General features: G+C 32.3%; 1 protein-coding gene across 1 annotated transcript in view; it reads right to left on the reverse strand.

The window, feature by feature from the left end:
- The window catches only part of LOC140435020 (neuroendocrine convertase 1-like), a 56,914-nt gene that overhangs the window by 16,132 nt on the left and 22,924 nt on the right, over nt 1–17,858 (reverse strand). Inside the window, exons 2-9 of the mRNA XM_072523681.1 lie at nt 16,591–16,695; nt 13,903–14,085; nt 13,607–13,753; nt 10,854–11,019; nt 7,132–7,304; nt 4,481–4,693; nt 4,222–4,322; nt 2,340–2,552 (exon numbers count right to left, since the gene is read on the reverse strand). Of these exons, the coding sequence (XP_072379782.1) occupies nt 2,340–2,552; nt 4,222–4,322; nt 4,481–4,693; nt 7,132–7,304; nt 10,854–11,019; nt 13,607–13,753; nt 13,903–14,085; nt 16,591–16,695 (1,301 nt within the window). The remainder of the gene's footprint in view (nt 1–2,339; nt 2,553–4,221; nt 4,323–4,480; nt 4,694–7,131; nt 7,305–10,853; nt 11,020–13,606; nt 13,754–13,902; nt 14,086–16,590; nt 16,696–17,858) is intronic.

A 17,858-nucleotide genomic window follows, 5' to 3' on the forward strand; every position in this document is an offset into this window, starting at 1 on the left:
TTCTTTTTCCAAATACGGTCAATGCTATAAGCTCACCGACAAAACTTCCATTTCCATACTAAATAAATTAAGACACTACTTTTCGCACCACAATTACCCAAAAAAGATTGTATGCGACAGCGGCACCGAATTTAATTCCGCAGTCATTAAAGAATTCCTAAATATCCACAAAATCGAAATACATTTTACAACAGTAAACAATTCTTCCTCAAACTCTCCAGTAGAGCGCTTTCATTCAACTCTTATTGAAAAACTTAGGACCTTACAAGCCCAAAATCCAAATGATTCGTTAGATGACATTCTAACACACGCCATTCTTATTTACAACCAATCAATCCACAGTTCCACAGATTATTCCCCGTTCTCAATTCTGTACGGACCCTATGCAGAAGAAATACATTTCGACTTTGATCTTCCGATATACGAAACATATAATCAAAGACATAAAGAAGAACTCCAACCCTTTATTGCAGAACTATATAATAAACAAAAACAAAAAAGACAACAACTTTTAGATAGACAAAACGAAAATGCCGAAGATATTCCGGAAATAGACCTTACAAAATCCCTATATGTTTCTAAGAAAAAACATAAGTCCAAATTACAAGCCCCTTTCTCCACTATTCATCCAGAAACGCAAGACAAAACAAAAATAATCGGTAAAACAGATAAACAAAATTTAACAAGCACTCACCTTAAATATGTAAAACGAATACGAAAACATGTAGATAAACCTACTCAAGACCCAAATTTTTCACAGGACAATCCTCGCCCTGGTCCATCCACTGAGTATTCAGAAGATTCTGAATAACGATTCAAATCCAGACGACTCTGACTTAGACTTGTTAAAATCACACATAATCTCTTTAGAAAATAAACAAAACGAAATCATAAAAAAATTTAATAACCAAATATCTTATGGAAACTCTTTTAACACGAGATTCGATAAACTTTTAGAAAAACTAAATTCTGATAATTCAATTCTCATATCTGCACTCAACAAATTATCAGCTGATTTTGACAGCTATATCATTCTACACAACGAGATAATAAATCTCCAAAATATAAACGAATTTCTAATGAAACTTATTAGAACCATTACTTTATCTGAACTTAATATCTCCAATATAGAATTATTCACTTTAAAGGAAATAATAGACCTTAAAGAGAACCTTCTCAAAATTTATCCCAGAAATTCAATTCCCAATAGTAATGAACACCCTTATGAACTTATAGAATCAACAAAAACGTTAGTTTGTGTAACTTCAAATACAATGCTCATAATAATTAAAATCCCTATACTCCATGAAATTCCTTATACTACCTATAAAATCTATCCCATTCCAAACAAAGATCATGTTATGATTCTGCCACCTGCAAGCTACTATACAAATAATAAATGGTTCAACACTTGTATAGGACAAGGCGATAACATAGTTTGTTCCAACTATGTACAATCCAAATGTAACATACCCAATGTAGATAATTGCACAAAAACATTAATCACAGAGAACTTTTTCCAAGAAACCAGCAAAGTCATATTGCTAGGAATAGTTCACCCAATGAGAATCCAGCAGATAGAAATTAATTCAACCAGCCTCTTGACGACAGATGTACCAATAATGATTGAAGGTATCCAATTTAATAAAAAGACGTCTCAAGATATTTCCATTCCAAAAATTGTTCCAATAAAATTAATACCAAACCATGAGATGAAAATTGAAAAATTAACAATCCCAGAGACACATGGCCAAATTCAACCAATAGATACCATAGAAGTACTACCCCGATTATCCATAGGACTGAGCACCACTTCTGTTATAATATTTTTAACTATTTTAGCTTTCCTAATAATCTTCCTAACTAGGAAAAGAAAACGAATTTCCAAAATCCTATTTGGAGAAAAATTGCATCCTGCCCAGATCCAGATACTAGACGAGCTGATAGCCGAAGTAACCAAAACTTCGAGGACGAAGTCCCAACCAATGGAGGGAGGAGAAATGTAGCCATAAGCTCCCTTACTATTAAGAATCAGCAAATTCCGATATCCGACGTTATAAATAGGAAGAAATCAATATTTTTATTATTATTGTAATTATTATGTTTCAATAGTCAACTTTAAATCATTAAATGTAGTAGTTTGTAGAATTTCTCAAAAATTGTAACTTATTTTCGAAATAAAGATTTTTTTTGGGAATATCGACGTTGAAGAAACATTTCTATATATATATATATATATTGTGGTTTACTTCATATATTATCATATACTACGTGGCTATCTCTTGTTATATTTTAAACCTTTTTGTTTTCAATTTGGTACACTATGCAAAATAACATACCTTAGCAAAATTCGGCATGATTTTCTCTCAGGAACTGTTTTCCAATTGATAGCCTCTTGTATTAATCCAAATGCATTCATTAATCCAAAACCAAATCGATCGCTTACCCAAAAACCTGCGGAATTTTGTTGCCATCCAGGATTGTGCGTCAGAGGTGCCAATTCGGAAGTCCATGTTATTAAATGTTGAACATCTCGCCAAGTTAAATTTCCGCTAAAAAGTTTTAATTTGTAATAAATTGTAACACTACAGTGTAAAAATAAGTACACTGACAAGTGTACAATGATAAGTAAACAAAAAGAAAAATATACATAAATATATTAACCAAGTAAGCCTATATTTTAAATGGTAGTTAAAGAACGAAATGTAATGAATAGTTAACAAGGTTCAGGTAAAGACAATATTGGAAAAGAAAAATAAATAATACCTGGGAACATGAATTGTAGGTAAAGGAGTAGAATGCGACAACATGGAGTAGCATTCAGTATACTCCACTTAACCCCTTTTAGTCAAATCTGTCTCTCACATTTAGGCTGGTGCCCCATGTGAAACCGAGCAATCCAACTGAAGATCCAGTAGTAACCATCACGGGTGGGTTGGGTCGGAACTGACGGGAGCGGGTGAAATGGTCATCCGAAAAGGGGGTTTGACGTTGGGCTAACTATGCAACCCTTTAAATAAAACCAATGTTATGAAAGCTATAAAGAAAGAAGCCGGACTGTTTAACCTACAACGAACTTACAAACTAAATAAGGACAATGATTTGAAAATTTGCATGTGTAATTTAAAAGCCCCTATCAACCTGAAGCAACATCTTTACTCATACAAGAAATACATGAATTCAAATCAGATATCATTGCTTTGCAGAAGACAAGACGGACTGACTCAGGATCTTGGAAAAAAATAGCTGCAATGTCAACTACAGCGGACACCCTACCCATCACTAATTTGATGCCGGATTCGTTGTGGGCCGGAGGAGTAAACACCGCGTAGTTGACTTTAAGGCTATTGATCAAAGAATATGTCATCACGAGAGCTGTGCCACAATAAGGTTATTAACGTTAATAAATACGCTAAATTTTCAATTTCATGGCGCATTTATCCTCTCCAAGTTAAGCTGAAACTAGCATATTTTTATATTTTTTACAAATTCACAAGAAAATCAAGTTGTCATTAAGATTTAATTTAAATCGTTTATTGACAACTAGAAATAACAGCTAATGCCATTTCTTGTGTTCACTCACTAATAAGTTTACTGTAGTTTTAAAACAGAATTTTGAAGTATCGTGAGTTCATACAGTAGTATAAAATAATGTCCTTCCTATTTACACCTAATGAATACGAAGATATGGTGTAGATTTATGGTGAATGTAGGAAGAATGCTCAAATGCTTGAACCTTATACACGGAACGCTTTACCCTTTCTCGAAAGCAGAACACCGTCTTATATAACTTTTGCTACAGTTGAGGAGAAGATGCGGCAAGGTTCATTTCTTAACCGTAAACATAGAGATCATGCCAAACCAATAAAGACCGAACAAAACTTAATGAATATTTTGGCATATATAACGAATAATTTACAAGTGTCCATGAGGTCCATTGATGCAGAAACTAAAATGTTTTTAACTATAGTTCAAAGAATTTTAAAAAAACACCATTACCATCCATTTAAACTGTGTTTGGTTCATGAATTTCAACCCACCAACTTGGATCAAAGAATAACCTTCATCGCCATAAGTGATGACACATGACACTCATGACTTTTTAACTAGAATTTTGTGGAGTGGTAAATCGCCATAACTCCCGGGAGTGGCGACTTCTTTGCGAGCAGGTTAAGACTAACTATTAGGCTGTAATGCCAATAATATATTTATAATACTTACTTAACTTCTAATGCCAAAGCTATAATACCTGCTGCTAGTGGAGCAGATGCTGAAGTTCCCGTATGTTTAGTTGTACATGAATTTTTAATATCTGTAGTTGTCTGAAATTATAATAAAGCACAAATGTTATAATATGAAGGTAAAAAGATGTAATATGAATCTTATAAATAATTAAAATAATGGAAATTTCGACATTATTTGGCATTATCAATTATTACACAGGTAACAAATTAAATTACTGGTAACAAAAATTACTTACTATCATCTGATCTTTGTAAGCTCCCGAAGAATATGTAACAGCTAAAGTGGAGGCACATGCCTCCCCATACCATGGAAATTGTCCCTTTTGTGAGGCACTTCCTATAGAAATTGTGTACGGACTGGCCAAATAACCGTCACAATTGCAGTTATCATTATTGTTACCTCCATTACCTGAAGCCCATACGTAGATAACTCCTTTACCACCACGTCCCTATATAAAAAAAATGTTATAAATTATTATTACAATATTTTAGTTTTACATTCAAATATTATATTTTATGTTCAAGAAACTCCATAAAGCAAATTATGTATATATATATATATATATATATATATATATATATATATATATATATTATTTTGATTTTCTTTATTTAATTATATTATATTGTTCATGTATTATTGAATCTTATTGATTGATACAATATAATATAATTAAATTAAGAAAATCAAAATAATAATTCCCTTTACTGGGACTTAAATTCATTCGTTTTTTACCAATGAACCTTAACGACATAAAGATTCATACGACCTACTGAAGTTGTCAGCGCTTGCGTTCTGGCTTAAACAGAACCTCACTTTTAACTATCTAATAATCAAAAATTTAGTTATTGCCGACAATTCAAAGAATTACCTCCTTTTAAATGTAGTTGCATTGGGTTTTTCGATTAACCTTGGGTAAGCCTTTACGTGTCAAGTTCGAAGCTATCATACATTTCAATCCTTATAAAAAACTTTTTTTGCACATAGTAACAAAAAACACCACTATGTTACTAGCAAAGTTTTTTAATATTCTAACTCTACAATTCTAAGTTACGGTAAGATCAATAATGTTTTAATAGATAATAATATATGGTAGCTAATTATAATTTATTCTCTTTCAGCCCTGAAGAAGCCAAATTAATTCTCTTTGGCGAAAACGTTCGGCGAAACAATTGATACACATTAGAGTATTTCTTGCAGATTTCCCCAATATTTAAGAGTTTACTATTTAACTAATCTGCAAAGATTAAATTTCTTTTCTATATATATATATATATATATATATATATATATATATATATATATATATATATATATATATATATATATATATATATATATATATATATATATAAGAAATGCTGGATATTAGTGACTGTCGATATAAACAAACAACACAGTTTATTAGGATTGCAGTCAGAAAATTGGCCGGGATGTCAATGAACCACTCTTTTGACTTTTTGTCTAGCTTTCGGAATGGTTTTATTCCTTTTTCAAGACACTATAATAAGAAAAATATGTAAATATTTATAAAATATCACAATTCTTCAGTGCAACTTACTAGTCGTTGAGATTATTTATAAAAGCATTGACACTCAACATTAAAAACACACATATCAAATATAAAATATTGGACAAAATACATTCTAAAATTTTTAAAATTTGGGTAAAGATAGTAAAACTTAGTTTATGGCATTTTTTACTGGTGTGTTTTAACTCTAACACATAGAGAACAGATAATAAAAACCCTATGATTAAAAAGTAATTAGGGGTACTTAATATTATATTTCTTTTTAAGAAATACTAGAGGCCAATCTTGGGTGATTTTACTTTTTTATTTTTAAACCTGTCTTAATGGTATGCATACAAGTGTAATTTATATACAGGTAAATATTTATTTTATTTTGGATGTTTTATTGATGCAAGGTGTACTAGATTTTAAAGAACACATTTCCAAGAAAACACGTTTTGAATGGTTCTTTTCCTTTGCCAAAATACAGGAATCCTCGAAATTAAATTCATATTTTAACGTTAATGCATGTTTTGTCAGTGCACATGCATTTATTTTTTTGGTTTTTATAAAATCTAGTACATCTTGCATCAATAAAAAGTCTGACATAGATAAACTGAGCAACATTTATTGTTACTTACTGGAAAAACATCCAAAATAAAATAAATATTTACCTGTACATAAATTACACTTGTATGCATACCATTAAGACAGGTTTTAAAATAAAAAAGTAAAATCACCCAAGATTAGTATTTCTTAAAAAGAAATATAATATTAAGTACCCCTAATTACATTTTAATCATAGGGTTTTTACTTTCTGTTCTCTATGTGTCAGAGTTAAAACACACCAGTAAAAGATGCCGTAAACTAAGTTTTACTATCTTTACCTAAATTTTAAAAATTTTAGAATGTATCTTGTCTATTATTTTATATTTGATATGTGTGTTTTTAATGTTGAGTGTCAATGCTTTTATAAATAATCTCAACGACTAGTAAGTTGCACTGAAGAATTGTGATATTTTATAAATATTTACATATTTTTCTTATTATAGTGTCTTGAAAAAGGAATAAAACCATTCCGAAAGCTAGACAAAAAGTCAAAAGAGTGGTTCATTGACATCCCGGCCAATTTTCTGACTGCAACCCTAATAAACTGTGTTGTTTGTATATATATATATATATATATATATATATATATATATACATCTTTATTATTACCGTTTGATCAATATTATCGTTGTTATGGACTCGAATCGCTAAATAAATATTTTTCCCAATAAAATTTTTGATCTGGTCTTTTATCTCAAAAATATTAGAAGTTATTTCAGTGTTTTTAATATTGTGTCTTAAAAAATTTAAATACATTTTACTCTTACTTCTCGTATTCCTTTTTCTATAGCCTCCACTGCCAATCTACCAGGACCATCAACAGTTTTTCCATCATCATTGGGTCCCCACGATGCGCTGTAAATATCTACCAAATGTTGAGCATATCCTAGTGCAGTACCTTCAATTCGATCGGTAATAATGCCATCTAACATTTTTACAGCTAAAAATTTAGTTATAGAGAGACATTGTGACATGATAATAAAACGTGTCAATCTAATATTTTTAAAGTTACTTAATTTGTTTTTTAATAATTTATACTTTATATATTACTACTTTTAGTGTCTTTGTTAAACTATTATTGTTTGTATTTATTGCTACTCTCACTATTATTTGCTTTTATACATCTTAATGTTTAGTGTCATAACCCATATCTGCACAAATTAAATTTTATAATGCCTGAAAACACTATAGCAAATGACCTCGTTTGTTTCCTAAAAAATTGTTTGTTAATTTTTTTTTGTTAATAACTATATTGGTTACGATTTTGATTTTAACAATTTTGAGTTTGATAAAAATTTAAATAATATTTAATTTTGCTTTACCAATATTCTTATTTATGACTCTGTTCTAATGGAATATTTAACTGATTTATAACATTTTCTTAATAGGAAAACAATGCGAAAGGTAACGTAATCTTCGATACCTAGAAATCAAAGACTTAGGCATCTCTGAACTCGCCACACCATCCATACCAATGTATATACTCTTGTGTCAACACTCTCAATCTTTTTATCAGCGTACATAACTCTTTATTATTACAAACTTGCCTCCCTATTTTATCTGCACTAAAAATTTTTATTATACAATATATTTATATATGTTTACACACATATACTTTATGCCAAGTCTGTTTCACTAGTAGTTTCTATCCATTGCCAACAATTGTCAATTCGCCACGTCAATTCTCTTCTTATTCTCGTTTTTTCTAAAAAAACTTTTGTGTCTTAGATGAAATGCGGCCTGGCCCGCATCAATATCCTCATAAAATTGACCGCCCTTATATAAGAAAAGGATATAGACCCCTGGATTAGGCCAGAAAACAAAAATACCAACATAGTAGTTAAAAAATTCTAAATGAATATGCTACTTAGACTGAAATACGCTCGTTTAGGTCAATCAAAACGGCACGAAAAAAATGAGGGCCTGTGACTACTTGTTACTTCTCGATAGATCCCTACCAGAAGAACTTAAAAAATGAAAACCGATCAGACATCGACTTAAAATTTCTCATTTTCAAATATTTCAGTTAAGATTTAAATTTCTGTTTGGTTTGATCTTTGTTTTATATGTCTAAGTTTTGTACTAATGGCGACAAAAAGCAATATTAAACAAACTTTTGCAATAAAAATTGGCACAAACGTCTAATTTTACTCCTGTAAAATTAAAGTGTCATTTAATAAAAATATCATACAAGTTCAGTCATTATATCTAAAATTTTACATCTCCTTGAAATTTGCATAAACCAGGACTACTTTGAATTCAATTATCAAATATATACAAATAACAGTGCAGGACTTATAGTAGGTACTCCTATAAGCCAATTGCTATCAGATACTTTTATAGATTATCTAGAGACAAAGATTTTAAAACATCCCCTATTCAAACAGTTTTTATATTGTCGGAGATACGTAGACGATGTACTGATATCTTTTATAGGAACTAACAGGCAATGAGCAAACTTGACCAATTTGTATCGTATAATAATTCAGTCCATAGTCATATTGAATTCACAATAGAAACAGAACAGAATCAATCCATAAATTTTCTAGATTTAAAAACAAACATGAGTTCTCCGTATTTCATAAACCTACTCACACTGACACGACTATACACAATTCATCCTATCCTACACAACATAAATTGGCAGCCTGCCATAGCATGTTACAGAGATTAATAGAAATTCCAATGTCAAAATATAAATTTATACAACTTTTTAGAATTAAATATCATTAAGCAATTAGCAGTAAACAATAAACAGCAGAACTACAACGAACAAAAATAAAATTTGAAATCAAAAACTACATAAGAAATTAGTATTTCCGACCGTCAGCGACTCCATTGCCACTACGAGTCCGACACCAAAATGAGGGTGGCGCGATGCACAGAGCATCGCGAGGCGCCACCCTCCCCGTAGTCCCCGTGTACCCATCCGTTAGTCCCCCCAGGGGCGAAAAGGTAACGCAGGCTGAGGAATTCCACCTCGTACGTAGACAGGTCGCCGCTGAGGATCTCTCCTCTACCACTAATAAATCTCCAAGGTGGGTACGTGCCGAGACACTGGCGCCCCTGATGGTGGTGTGGGCCAAAAGATGCATACGGGCTCAGCTCGTTTAACGTCACCTGGTTCTTATGGAATGAGAGTAGAATGGTTCCACGAGAGTCTCGTCTCGAATACTAGGAGTGTAGACCGGTGACCGTGACGCCTAAGCGCCCCGAGTGCATTTCTACAGACTAGACACCTCAAGCGACGGCTCTCCACCTCCTGATTCCTACCCATTAGTCGCCTCTTACGACAGGCAGGGCTTTCTAGCCTCGGCCGTATTCTTATCTCCGCGAGCCGAACGGAGAGCTTTTAGAACAAACATCAACTTAGGCAAATCTATTAAAACAACAAGAGCCAAAATAAAAAGTGGTGTATACAAACTTAAATGTGGCAATTACCCAAAAACTTACATCGGTCAAACTGGTAAAACTTTTAACAAACGTATAGCACAACATAAAAGAGCTTTCAATAATAGAAAAACATATTCTACATAAGCACTTCACCTTCAAGATCATAATCATTCTTTTAATGATTCAAATTCTTTACATCCAAAATAAAGGTCTTAAGCTATCTTTATTAGAATCTATGGAAATTAACAAATTAAAAAATACAGACATAATTCTGAATGACTAACTTGAGACAAACAGTTTTCCCCTCCTCAACCTATTCAGTTAAAGACTATTAAGTGTAAACACATACCAAAAATAGATCACTTGAGAAAGGCACTCTGCCGAAACAGCTGTAGTGATAAGATATTATAATAAATTTTATAATTCAAGATATTTGTAAATACTAAAATAAATAAAAATGATAAATTAATAAAATATCTATACTCTATAAATAAATAAATAATTATGAAATATCCCTTTTTCCATTACAATTTAAAACACCTCCAAAACTATTAAATATGGGCATAGGAAATACTTGGTACAAATTAAACTAGATTGACTTCAGTTTAGAATGGTGATATAACATGCAGAGTAGTGCATTTAAAAATACCAAGTAAATAGTAAATTTGTGTTTTGACTTACCCTTTATTAGATTTAAAGATGTTTAGCAAAATTATTTATTTTTATAAATTTTGGCAATTATTTAAAAAATATAGCTACAATAGGTCGTTTTTTTTTATCCTACCACTTTTTAATTACACAAGGCGTTGAACTTGTTACAATTTTCATTGAAATTTTGAGAGTTATTTCAGTTTGGCTAATACCCTGTACAACACCTTGAAAGACCTTGAAAGCACTTTGTATTTCTGTAACAAGGAAGTGAAGAAAATTTTAAATTTAAAATAAGTTACTGGGTGTTTTATTAAAAAAACATATCGTTGATGTGGTATAGTGTTATGGAAGACCCTGTATATTTGTAACTTATTTTAAAGACTTTATTCTCTTCCTGTGTAATACAGTTCTTATACTATTTTAATATTAAAAAAGCAATGAAAACCTCCAACTTTTGCTCCAAACGCTATTCCAACGCCACATTTCCGATTATTAGCCATCATAGATACCTCTCCAGCGCATCTAGTACCATGATTATTGGACTTTGGTGCATCTAGTCTAGGATATGGATCATTATCGTCCTCGTTACAATCCCAACTTATTTCAGGATCCTAAATACAATAACTTATTTAGTATCCAAACTATGTAGTATACAGTAAAGTACTGTAAAGATCCGCGACAACGTCCATTACCTTAAGTAAGTTAATCACCATTAGTAATTTTTATATTTCAAATTTATGTTAAATCCTGCCTGCATAACTCTGACTGAATTTTAAGTAGCTCGGGGTCATGGTGTCGGTCCGAAGCTCGGATAAAAGAGGAGAAACTTACGGATTAGGTTAGGCCCCTACCTGGATGAAGACATTTAGGCTCGGATAACCAAATCTGCCTCGGAACCAAGACAAAAATATTAAACTATGACGAATAATGCAATGACAAAGGACAAACAAAAACGAAAACAAACATTAAACATAACCAGACTTGGAACATATCATCCTGGAATAGAAGAGATCAGGAACCAAGTTATGAAATGAGCAAACATTGAATAGATACATGTAGCTTATCAGAGACTAAAAATAAAGCCTAAGGAATAATGCATATAATAAATAATATATATATATATATATATATATATATATATATATATATATATATATATATATATATATATATATATATATATATATATAACAAGCGAGTCTTCTACAGCTGGCGCCGCTTCTCGCATCCTAATTTCCAGCGTTTTCTGTCGAAGCAATCTTCAGTTGTTAAATCTCTGGCGGTCATTGCATCGTCGACATCGTCTCTCCAGGATCGTCTTGGTCTACCTCGTTTTCTTCTAGTTGGCAGAGTCCATTATTCTATTTTTTTGGCCATCTATTTTTAGGCATTCTCTGAAGGTGTCCATACCAGTTAAGTCTTTTGGCTTCGATTGTGTCTATTATGTCTAGATCGATTTCCATTTCTCTCCGAATATCTTCGTTTCTCACCCTATCAAGTCTAGTGAGCTGGCACCATCGTCTCCAGTAGTTCATTTCCATGGCCTTAATTTTTTATTTGTTTCTTTGGTTTATTTCCCAGAGTTCGGCGCCGTACAGCCCAATACTTTCTATTATTGTTTTATAGATTCTTCTTTTATTTTCTTTTGTTATTTTTTTATTCCATAATAGTCCGTGTAGCTGTCTGCTGGCTGATCTTGCTTGGCCAATCCTGGAGTGTATTTCTTCGCTACTTCCTGCTTTTGATGTTATTTGGACTCCCAAGTATTTGAAATTGTCTGTTGGTTTTATAGTTCCCATTTCGATTTGTAGGCTTTCTGGTTTTTCTCCTACAACTAAGTACTCAGTTTTTTGTATATTAATTGTAAGGCCCCAGTTGGTATACTCATCTTCCAGTTTTCTAAGCATGTAGCCTACATCACTCTCGTCTTCAGCTAGAATGGCTTGGTCGTCAGCGAAGTGTATCGTGTACAATCTATCATCTCCGATTGGAATGCCCATATTGCAGCACTTTCTTCTTCACACTGAGAGTGCCTCATTTAGATATATTTTGAAGAGTGTAGGTGCTATGCAGCAGCCTTGCTTTAGGCCCTTACTAATAGGAATTTCTCTAGTTAATCTATTTCCAGTTTTAATGTTTGCCGTCATATTTTTGTAGAGCTGTTGTACTGCTTGTATATTTTTTGCTTATTCCTTGTTTTTCCATTGCTACCCAAAGCATTGAAAGTGGTACACTATCGTATGCCTTTGTCAGATCTATAAAGACTATATGAGTTGAAAGGTTGTGGGCTAATCTTGTCTTGATAACTTGTTTTAGAGAGAATATACTGTCCATACAGGATCTGCCTGCACGATAATAAATAATAATAATAATAAATATCTAGTGGTAAACTCACACAGAAGTACACATTCTATTACACTAGAAATACATAAAAAGTATTGAACAAATAGGATACGTAAACGACAGAATTCTACAGGCGTTTACAACATTTTGCAACATACTACAAGAAGCCATCGACAAAATTAATGACAACCAAAAACTACTCATTTTTGGAGACCCTATTTAATGCTAGGATAGGCAACGACACACTACCAGCAGTGAAACAAAAATTCAAAGTAGATGCTATCAATGAGAATGGAGAGTTTCTGTTTGATCTCTATGCTATAAATAAGATAATGAATGGAATGGAATAACCCATAGGTACATGGAAGTACAGGAAGACACCAATAAAACTAAAAGTATACTCCATACAACCGAAATGATGAACAATAAGGGAAAACAAGAAGTGACATACATATAAGAATGAATATTCTCAAGAAATAATGCCTCGTACAAGATAGAATCAGTTAGAGTAGCCAAGACGAAGAGTATGGTACATAGGAGGAGCATAGGCTTTCAATAATTGCGCTGAAAAAAAAACCACCTAACAAGCAACCATCGGAGAGACCGTCAAAGAGGTGGAGAGATAGCTGGTAGTATATATCTCAAGAAATACTTTAGCAATAAACAAATTGTTAGATCTACAAGTACAAGAAGAAGAGAAGTTTATTTTAAGAGTGTCGCAAGGAAAATTATAAAATTAAATATATCAAACTTTGTACTATATCAGACTACGATACTTGCAATGAACTAATACATTGTAACTTACATTGTTTTCTCTTAAATTAACTATAATATTATTATAATTAGGTAACTTACATAGTTTTCTCTTAAATCGTCATGTGTATATTCAATTCCATCGTCGAGGATTGATATTCGAATTCCTTTACCAGTTATACCCATATAATACACAGGAAGAACATTTAAGTCTAATTTTGGAAGGTCTAAACGAGATCTAGTATCTCGCTAAAAAATATATAAAATAACAGTTAAGTTGAATACGTTTTTTAATATATAAGATTAATTGATTAAATATTCATAAAAGAAAAGACGATACATAAATTGATCAGAGCGTTTATAAATAATAATGAAGAGAAGTGAGAACAAAAACTTACCAGATACCATTGTTGTGACCACAATTCATCATTAAACGTTTGGTCGGAGGCCGTTACTACGGTTTTTCTTTGACGAATTGGAATATCTTCCACTCTTTTTACTCGCTCTTTGGGGATATCTTCTTCTGCAATGAAGTCTCTTTTTTGTCTTAATTTGGCATGTTGTTCTTCAGCCCATAATACCTACAATGTGTGGAGCTCATGTGTTTAAAAAATTTTTTAATTCTCTAGCACGTTTGTAAACGTTTACACATTTTGTTTCAACAAACACTATCTAAATAAACTTAATTTTTCTCATACTCGTAAAGAAGCAAAAAAACATGGGACAAATACTTAAAGAACAGAATAAGAAGTAAATAGTATCGATGCCATAAAAGAAATTTTTAATTGCTCCGCAGTCTCCATTGAAATCAGCCAGAAGTGCTTGAAAACGATGTATTATTTGGCCGCCACTGAAATTGAAGAATGGTGGGGTAAAATTCGTACCCTGACTTAAAAGTCAAAGTAAAATAATCAAAAACACGGAAATGTATTTTTTGGGTATTTTAAAAATAGCTACCAAGCAATATCATTTAAACAAAATGAAGATACAATACCCTGAAAATGTTGGGAACACTTTTTATGCCACAACAAGAATTGATAATGTAAACTTAGTAAGTGTATGGTGGAGAGATAAAAAACCCATACTTTTATTGGGAGCTATGATACCACAATTGAATGCAAATTTGCTAAGAAAAAACGCATTAATAATGAAAATGGAATTCCTTATGTAAAAGAAGTACCCAGGTTTAAATTTGACAAAGAATATTTTAATGGCGCTCCAGCTATTGATATCCACAATCATATAAAATAGTCAGGTTTAGCATTGGAACAAGTTTGGAATACACAAAATTGGAAACACCGAATGTACGCCTCACTACTTGGTATTATAGAAACTAATTCTTTCTTAGCCCTTAAAATACTTTAGTAAAAAGACTTGGTCTCAATCAAGAAACGCAAATGATTTTATACGAAAGGCCTACTCCAATACCAAATAACAAAGAAAATCGCCTCAAGCACGGATTAAAAGCATTGATCAGCGAAAGTGATAAACAAAGAGTACAAAGAAAATGTATAGTTTGTTCCCGAATTAATCATAAACAATAAAAATCAAGTACTTCTTATGAAAACTGTAGAATTAAATCGGTGTTATGTGCTCCAACGACAAATCCCAATTGTTTCGCATACCATATTTTACAAGGAATTCCATCAAAAAGAAAGCGTTTTTATTTTATTAAAGTTTTTATTATAAATGACGTTCAATCCCTACTATCTGCAATATTTTGTCTACTCAATAATTTTTACGTTTGTTTCAATTTTCATTGTATTTCACTATATTTTTTTAACTGAAACATTTTGTCGGGCGTCAAGTGTCAAGTTTAAATATATTTTACATGATTTAGTAAATGTTTATGTTCTTAAAAAACCTCAAAGATTACCTTAAAACCCATATGTACGCAACTGATAAATCTCTTTGTACTGCCGGAATCTTTTAAGTCCTGCTGGAAGGGCAGATCGTATAAAAATCTTTGAGTTCTTCTAGCAGGACGTAACATCTGGCAGGACGTTTTATCATTAAGGTGAGGCTGCTGAACACAATATAATTTTTACTCGCCTATCTGAATTGTAGCTTGTTGTCACTAAATGTTTCTGTTAAAGCCTTAACATATCACCAATAATCCCTCATTATTTTGTTACAATTATGAATAAAATACGAAAATATTTTCTAATAATTTTCGATATATCTCAGCTCAAATAAAACGAGTGTCTTATCCCGTCCGTTTTCCGTTGAGACACCTGCTAAAACAGGTTATTTCGTTTGGTATCTAAACACGCTTCGATATTATATTACCGCCAATTCTCCTCTTCTCAATATAAAAAGTTATCATTTTTACGACCACAACTGGTCATGAATGTTTTTTTCTAGTAGGTACTAACCGCATCGCTAATTCGTTAGAAAAAACAAGTTTTTTGTCTATCTAGAACTGGGTCAATAATGTTTATTTGTTCTCGGAACTCGTAAAAGGGCAATAAATCTTTTAGTTGTATTGTTTTATAACTATCCAGTTTCTTCGTAAATGTATAGAAAAAGTGGCTTATTAGAACCCACCGTTGGCACGGTTAAAGTTCGTCACAAACCGTTGAAATTTGGCGGCTCTTTTTTCTATAAAACGTTGGATTGAAGCGGCATTCAAAGACTTTGTTCTCGGTGCCCGTGCCGGACAGTAGTTACATTCCAAACTCCTCTCTCGATCTTCACGTGAGATAGTAGTCATCCCAGCTGCACCAGACTCCGTTCTTGATGCCCGCACCTGACAGCAGGTACATCTCGAGATTTGTGTAAAAATACACGTGCTCTACGTAAAATTTTGTTCGCACATAGAAGAAAAATAAAAAGTTTAGTTTTAGATAAATAAGATTGTAAATAAATATATTTTGTAACAGTGCAAAGTAAAATAAAGTGCCCTTAAATTCATCAAGCTTTATTATTACCACTTCGACTTAAAACATTGTTCCGACGAAGGATTATTTAATTCAAGTCTACATACCTAGCCAGTTGCAACGTCTGGCCCGCTACTTGTGTTGTAGAAAGGAGACAAATTACAACAGTTTCATTACAAACGTAAAAGTTTATTAATATTTACTTACCCTTTGGTCATTTACAATTTTTTTCGAAAAAAATCCACGTTTTTGATGATTTTCATACACATTTTCTAACGGAATTAATATATAGGTATCTTGAAATCCTCTAACCTGTAAATGACAATCTCTATAAATATATATATATATATATATATATATATATATATATATATATATATATATATATATATATATATATATATACACTTCTCCAAGAAATTAACGCACCACTTCAATAATTCAATTTTATTTGTAAACAGGCAAAGAATAAAAAATAAAACTTCACCAGATTTACTCTACATTTTATTAGTAATTATAACAATTTGTCTAATCATCAGAACATGTTGAAATACAGGAGAAAAAAAAAATAAAAAGGAAAATCCTAAAAAAGAATGATAACAAAAGTAAACTAAAATATGAAAAAAGTCTTAATAACGAGTGTTTCCACCTCTAGTACGTATAACAGCCTCACATCGTTGGCCCATACTTAAAATTAATTGCCGTAATTCATTTTGGTCTAGTTCTCTCCAAATCTGGATCAGCCTCTCTCCCACTTCCTGTAAGTTGTTTGGTTGGATCGGTGTCGCTCTTAATCGCCTACCAAGGATATTCCAGAGATTTTCAATCGGATTTAAATCCGGACTATGTGCTGGCCATTCCATAGTATTAATTTCTACCTCTTTTAGATAATTTCTGACGATATGTGCAGCGTGAGGTCTGGCATTATCTTGCATTAGTAAGAAATTTTCACCGATATAAGGAGCGAATGGTAATACATATTGCTCCAGGATCTCCAATATGTACGTTTCAGCTGTAACAGTTTCATTTTCTATGACCACTAGGTCCGTAGGTGCGGTCAAAAAAATACCATCCCACATCATAACGGATCCTCCACCAAAAATCTGGTGTGTGAGAAGTTACACTGAGCATATCGTTCGATGGGTGGTCGCAACACACGAACACGTCTGTCGTTATTGTACAAACAAAATCGGGATTCATCAGTAAATAGCACTCGTTCCCAGTCAGCCTCTAATCAATTAACGTGTTCTCTGGCAAAATGTAGTCTCCCCCTTCGATGCTCTGCAGTTAATAGAGGACCCCTGACGGCAATTCTAGGTGTTAGGTTGTATTCCCTAAGTGGCTGGCGAACAGTTTCAGTTCTAATTTGTATAGCATGCACGTCTCGAAGCCGAATTTGTAGACTTCGATGTGTTACAAAACGTTGTCGAAGAGCAGAAATTCTTAAAAATCGATCTTGAATAGGGGTAGTTACC

The sequence above is a fragment of the Diabrotica undecimpunctata genome, chromosome 2 (genome assembly GCF_040954645.1).
Source record: "Diabrotica undecimpunctata isolate CICGRU chromosome 2, icDiaUnde3, whole genome shotgun sequence".
Classification (NCBI taxonomy): Eukaryota; Metazoa; Arthropoda; class Insecta; order Coleoptera; family Chrysomelidae; genus Diabrotica; species Diabrotica undecimpunctata.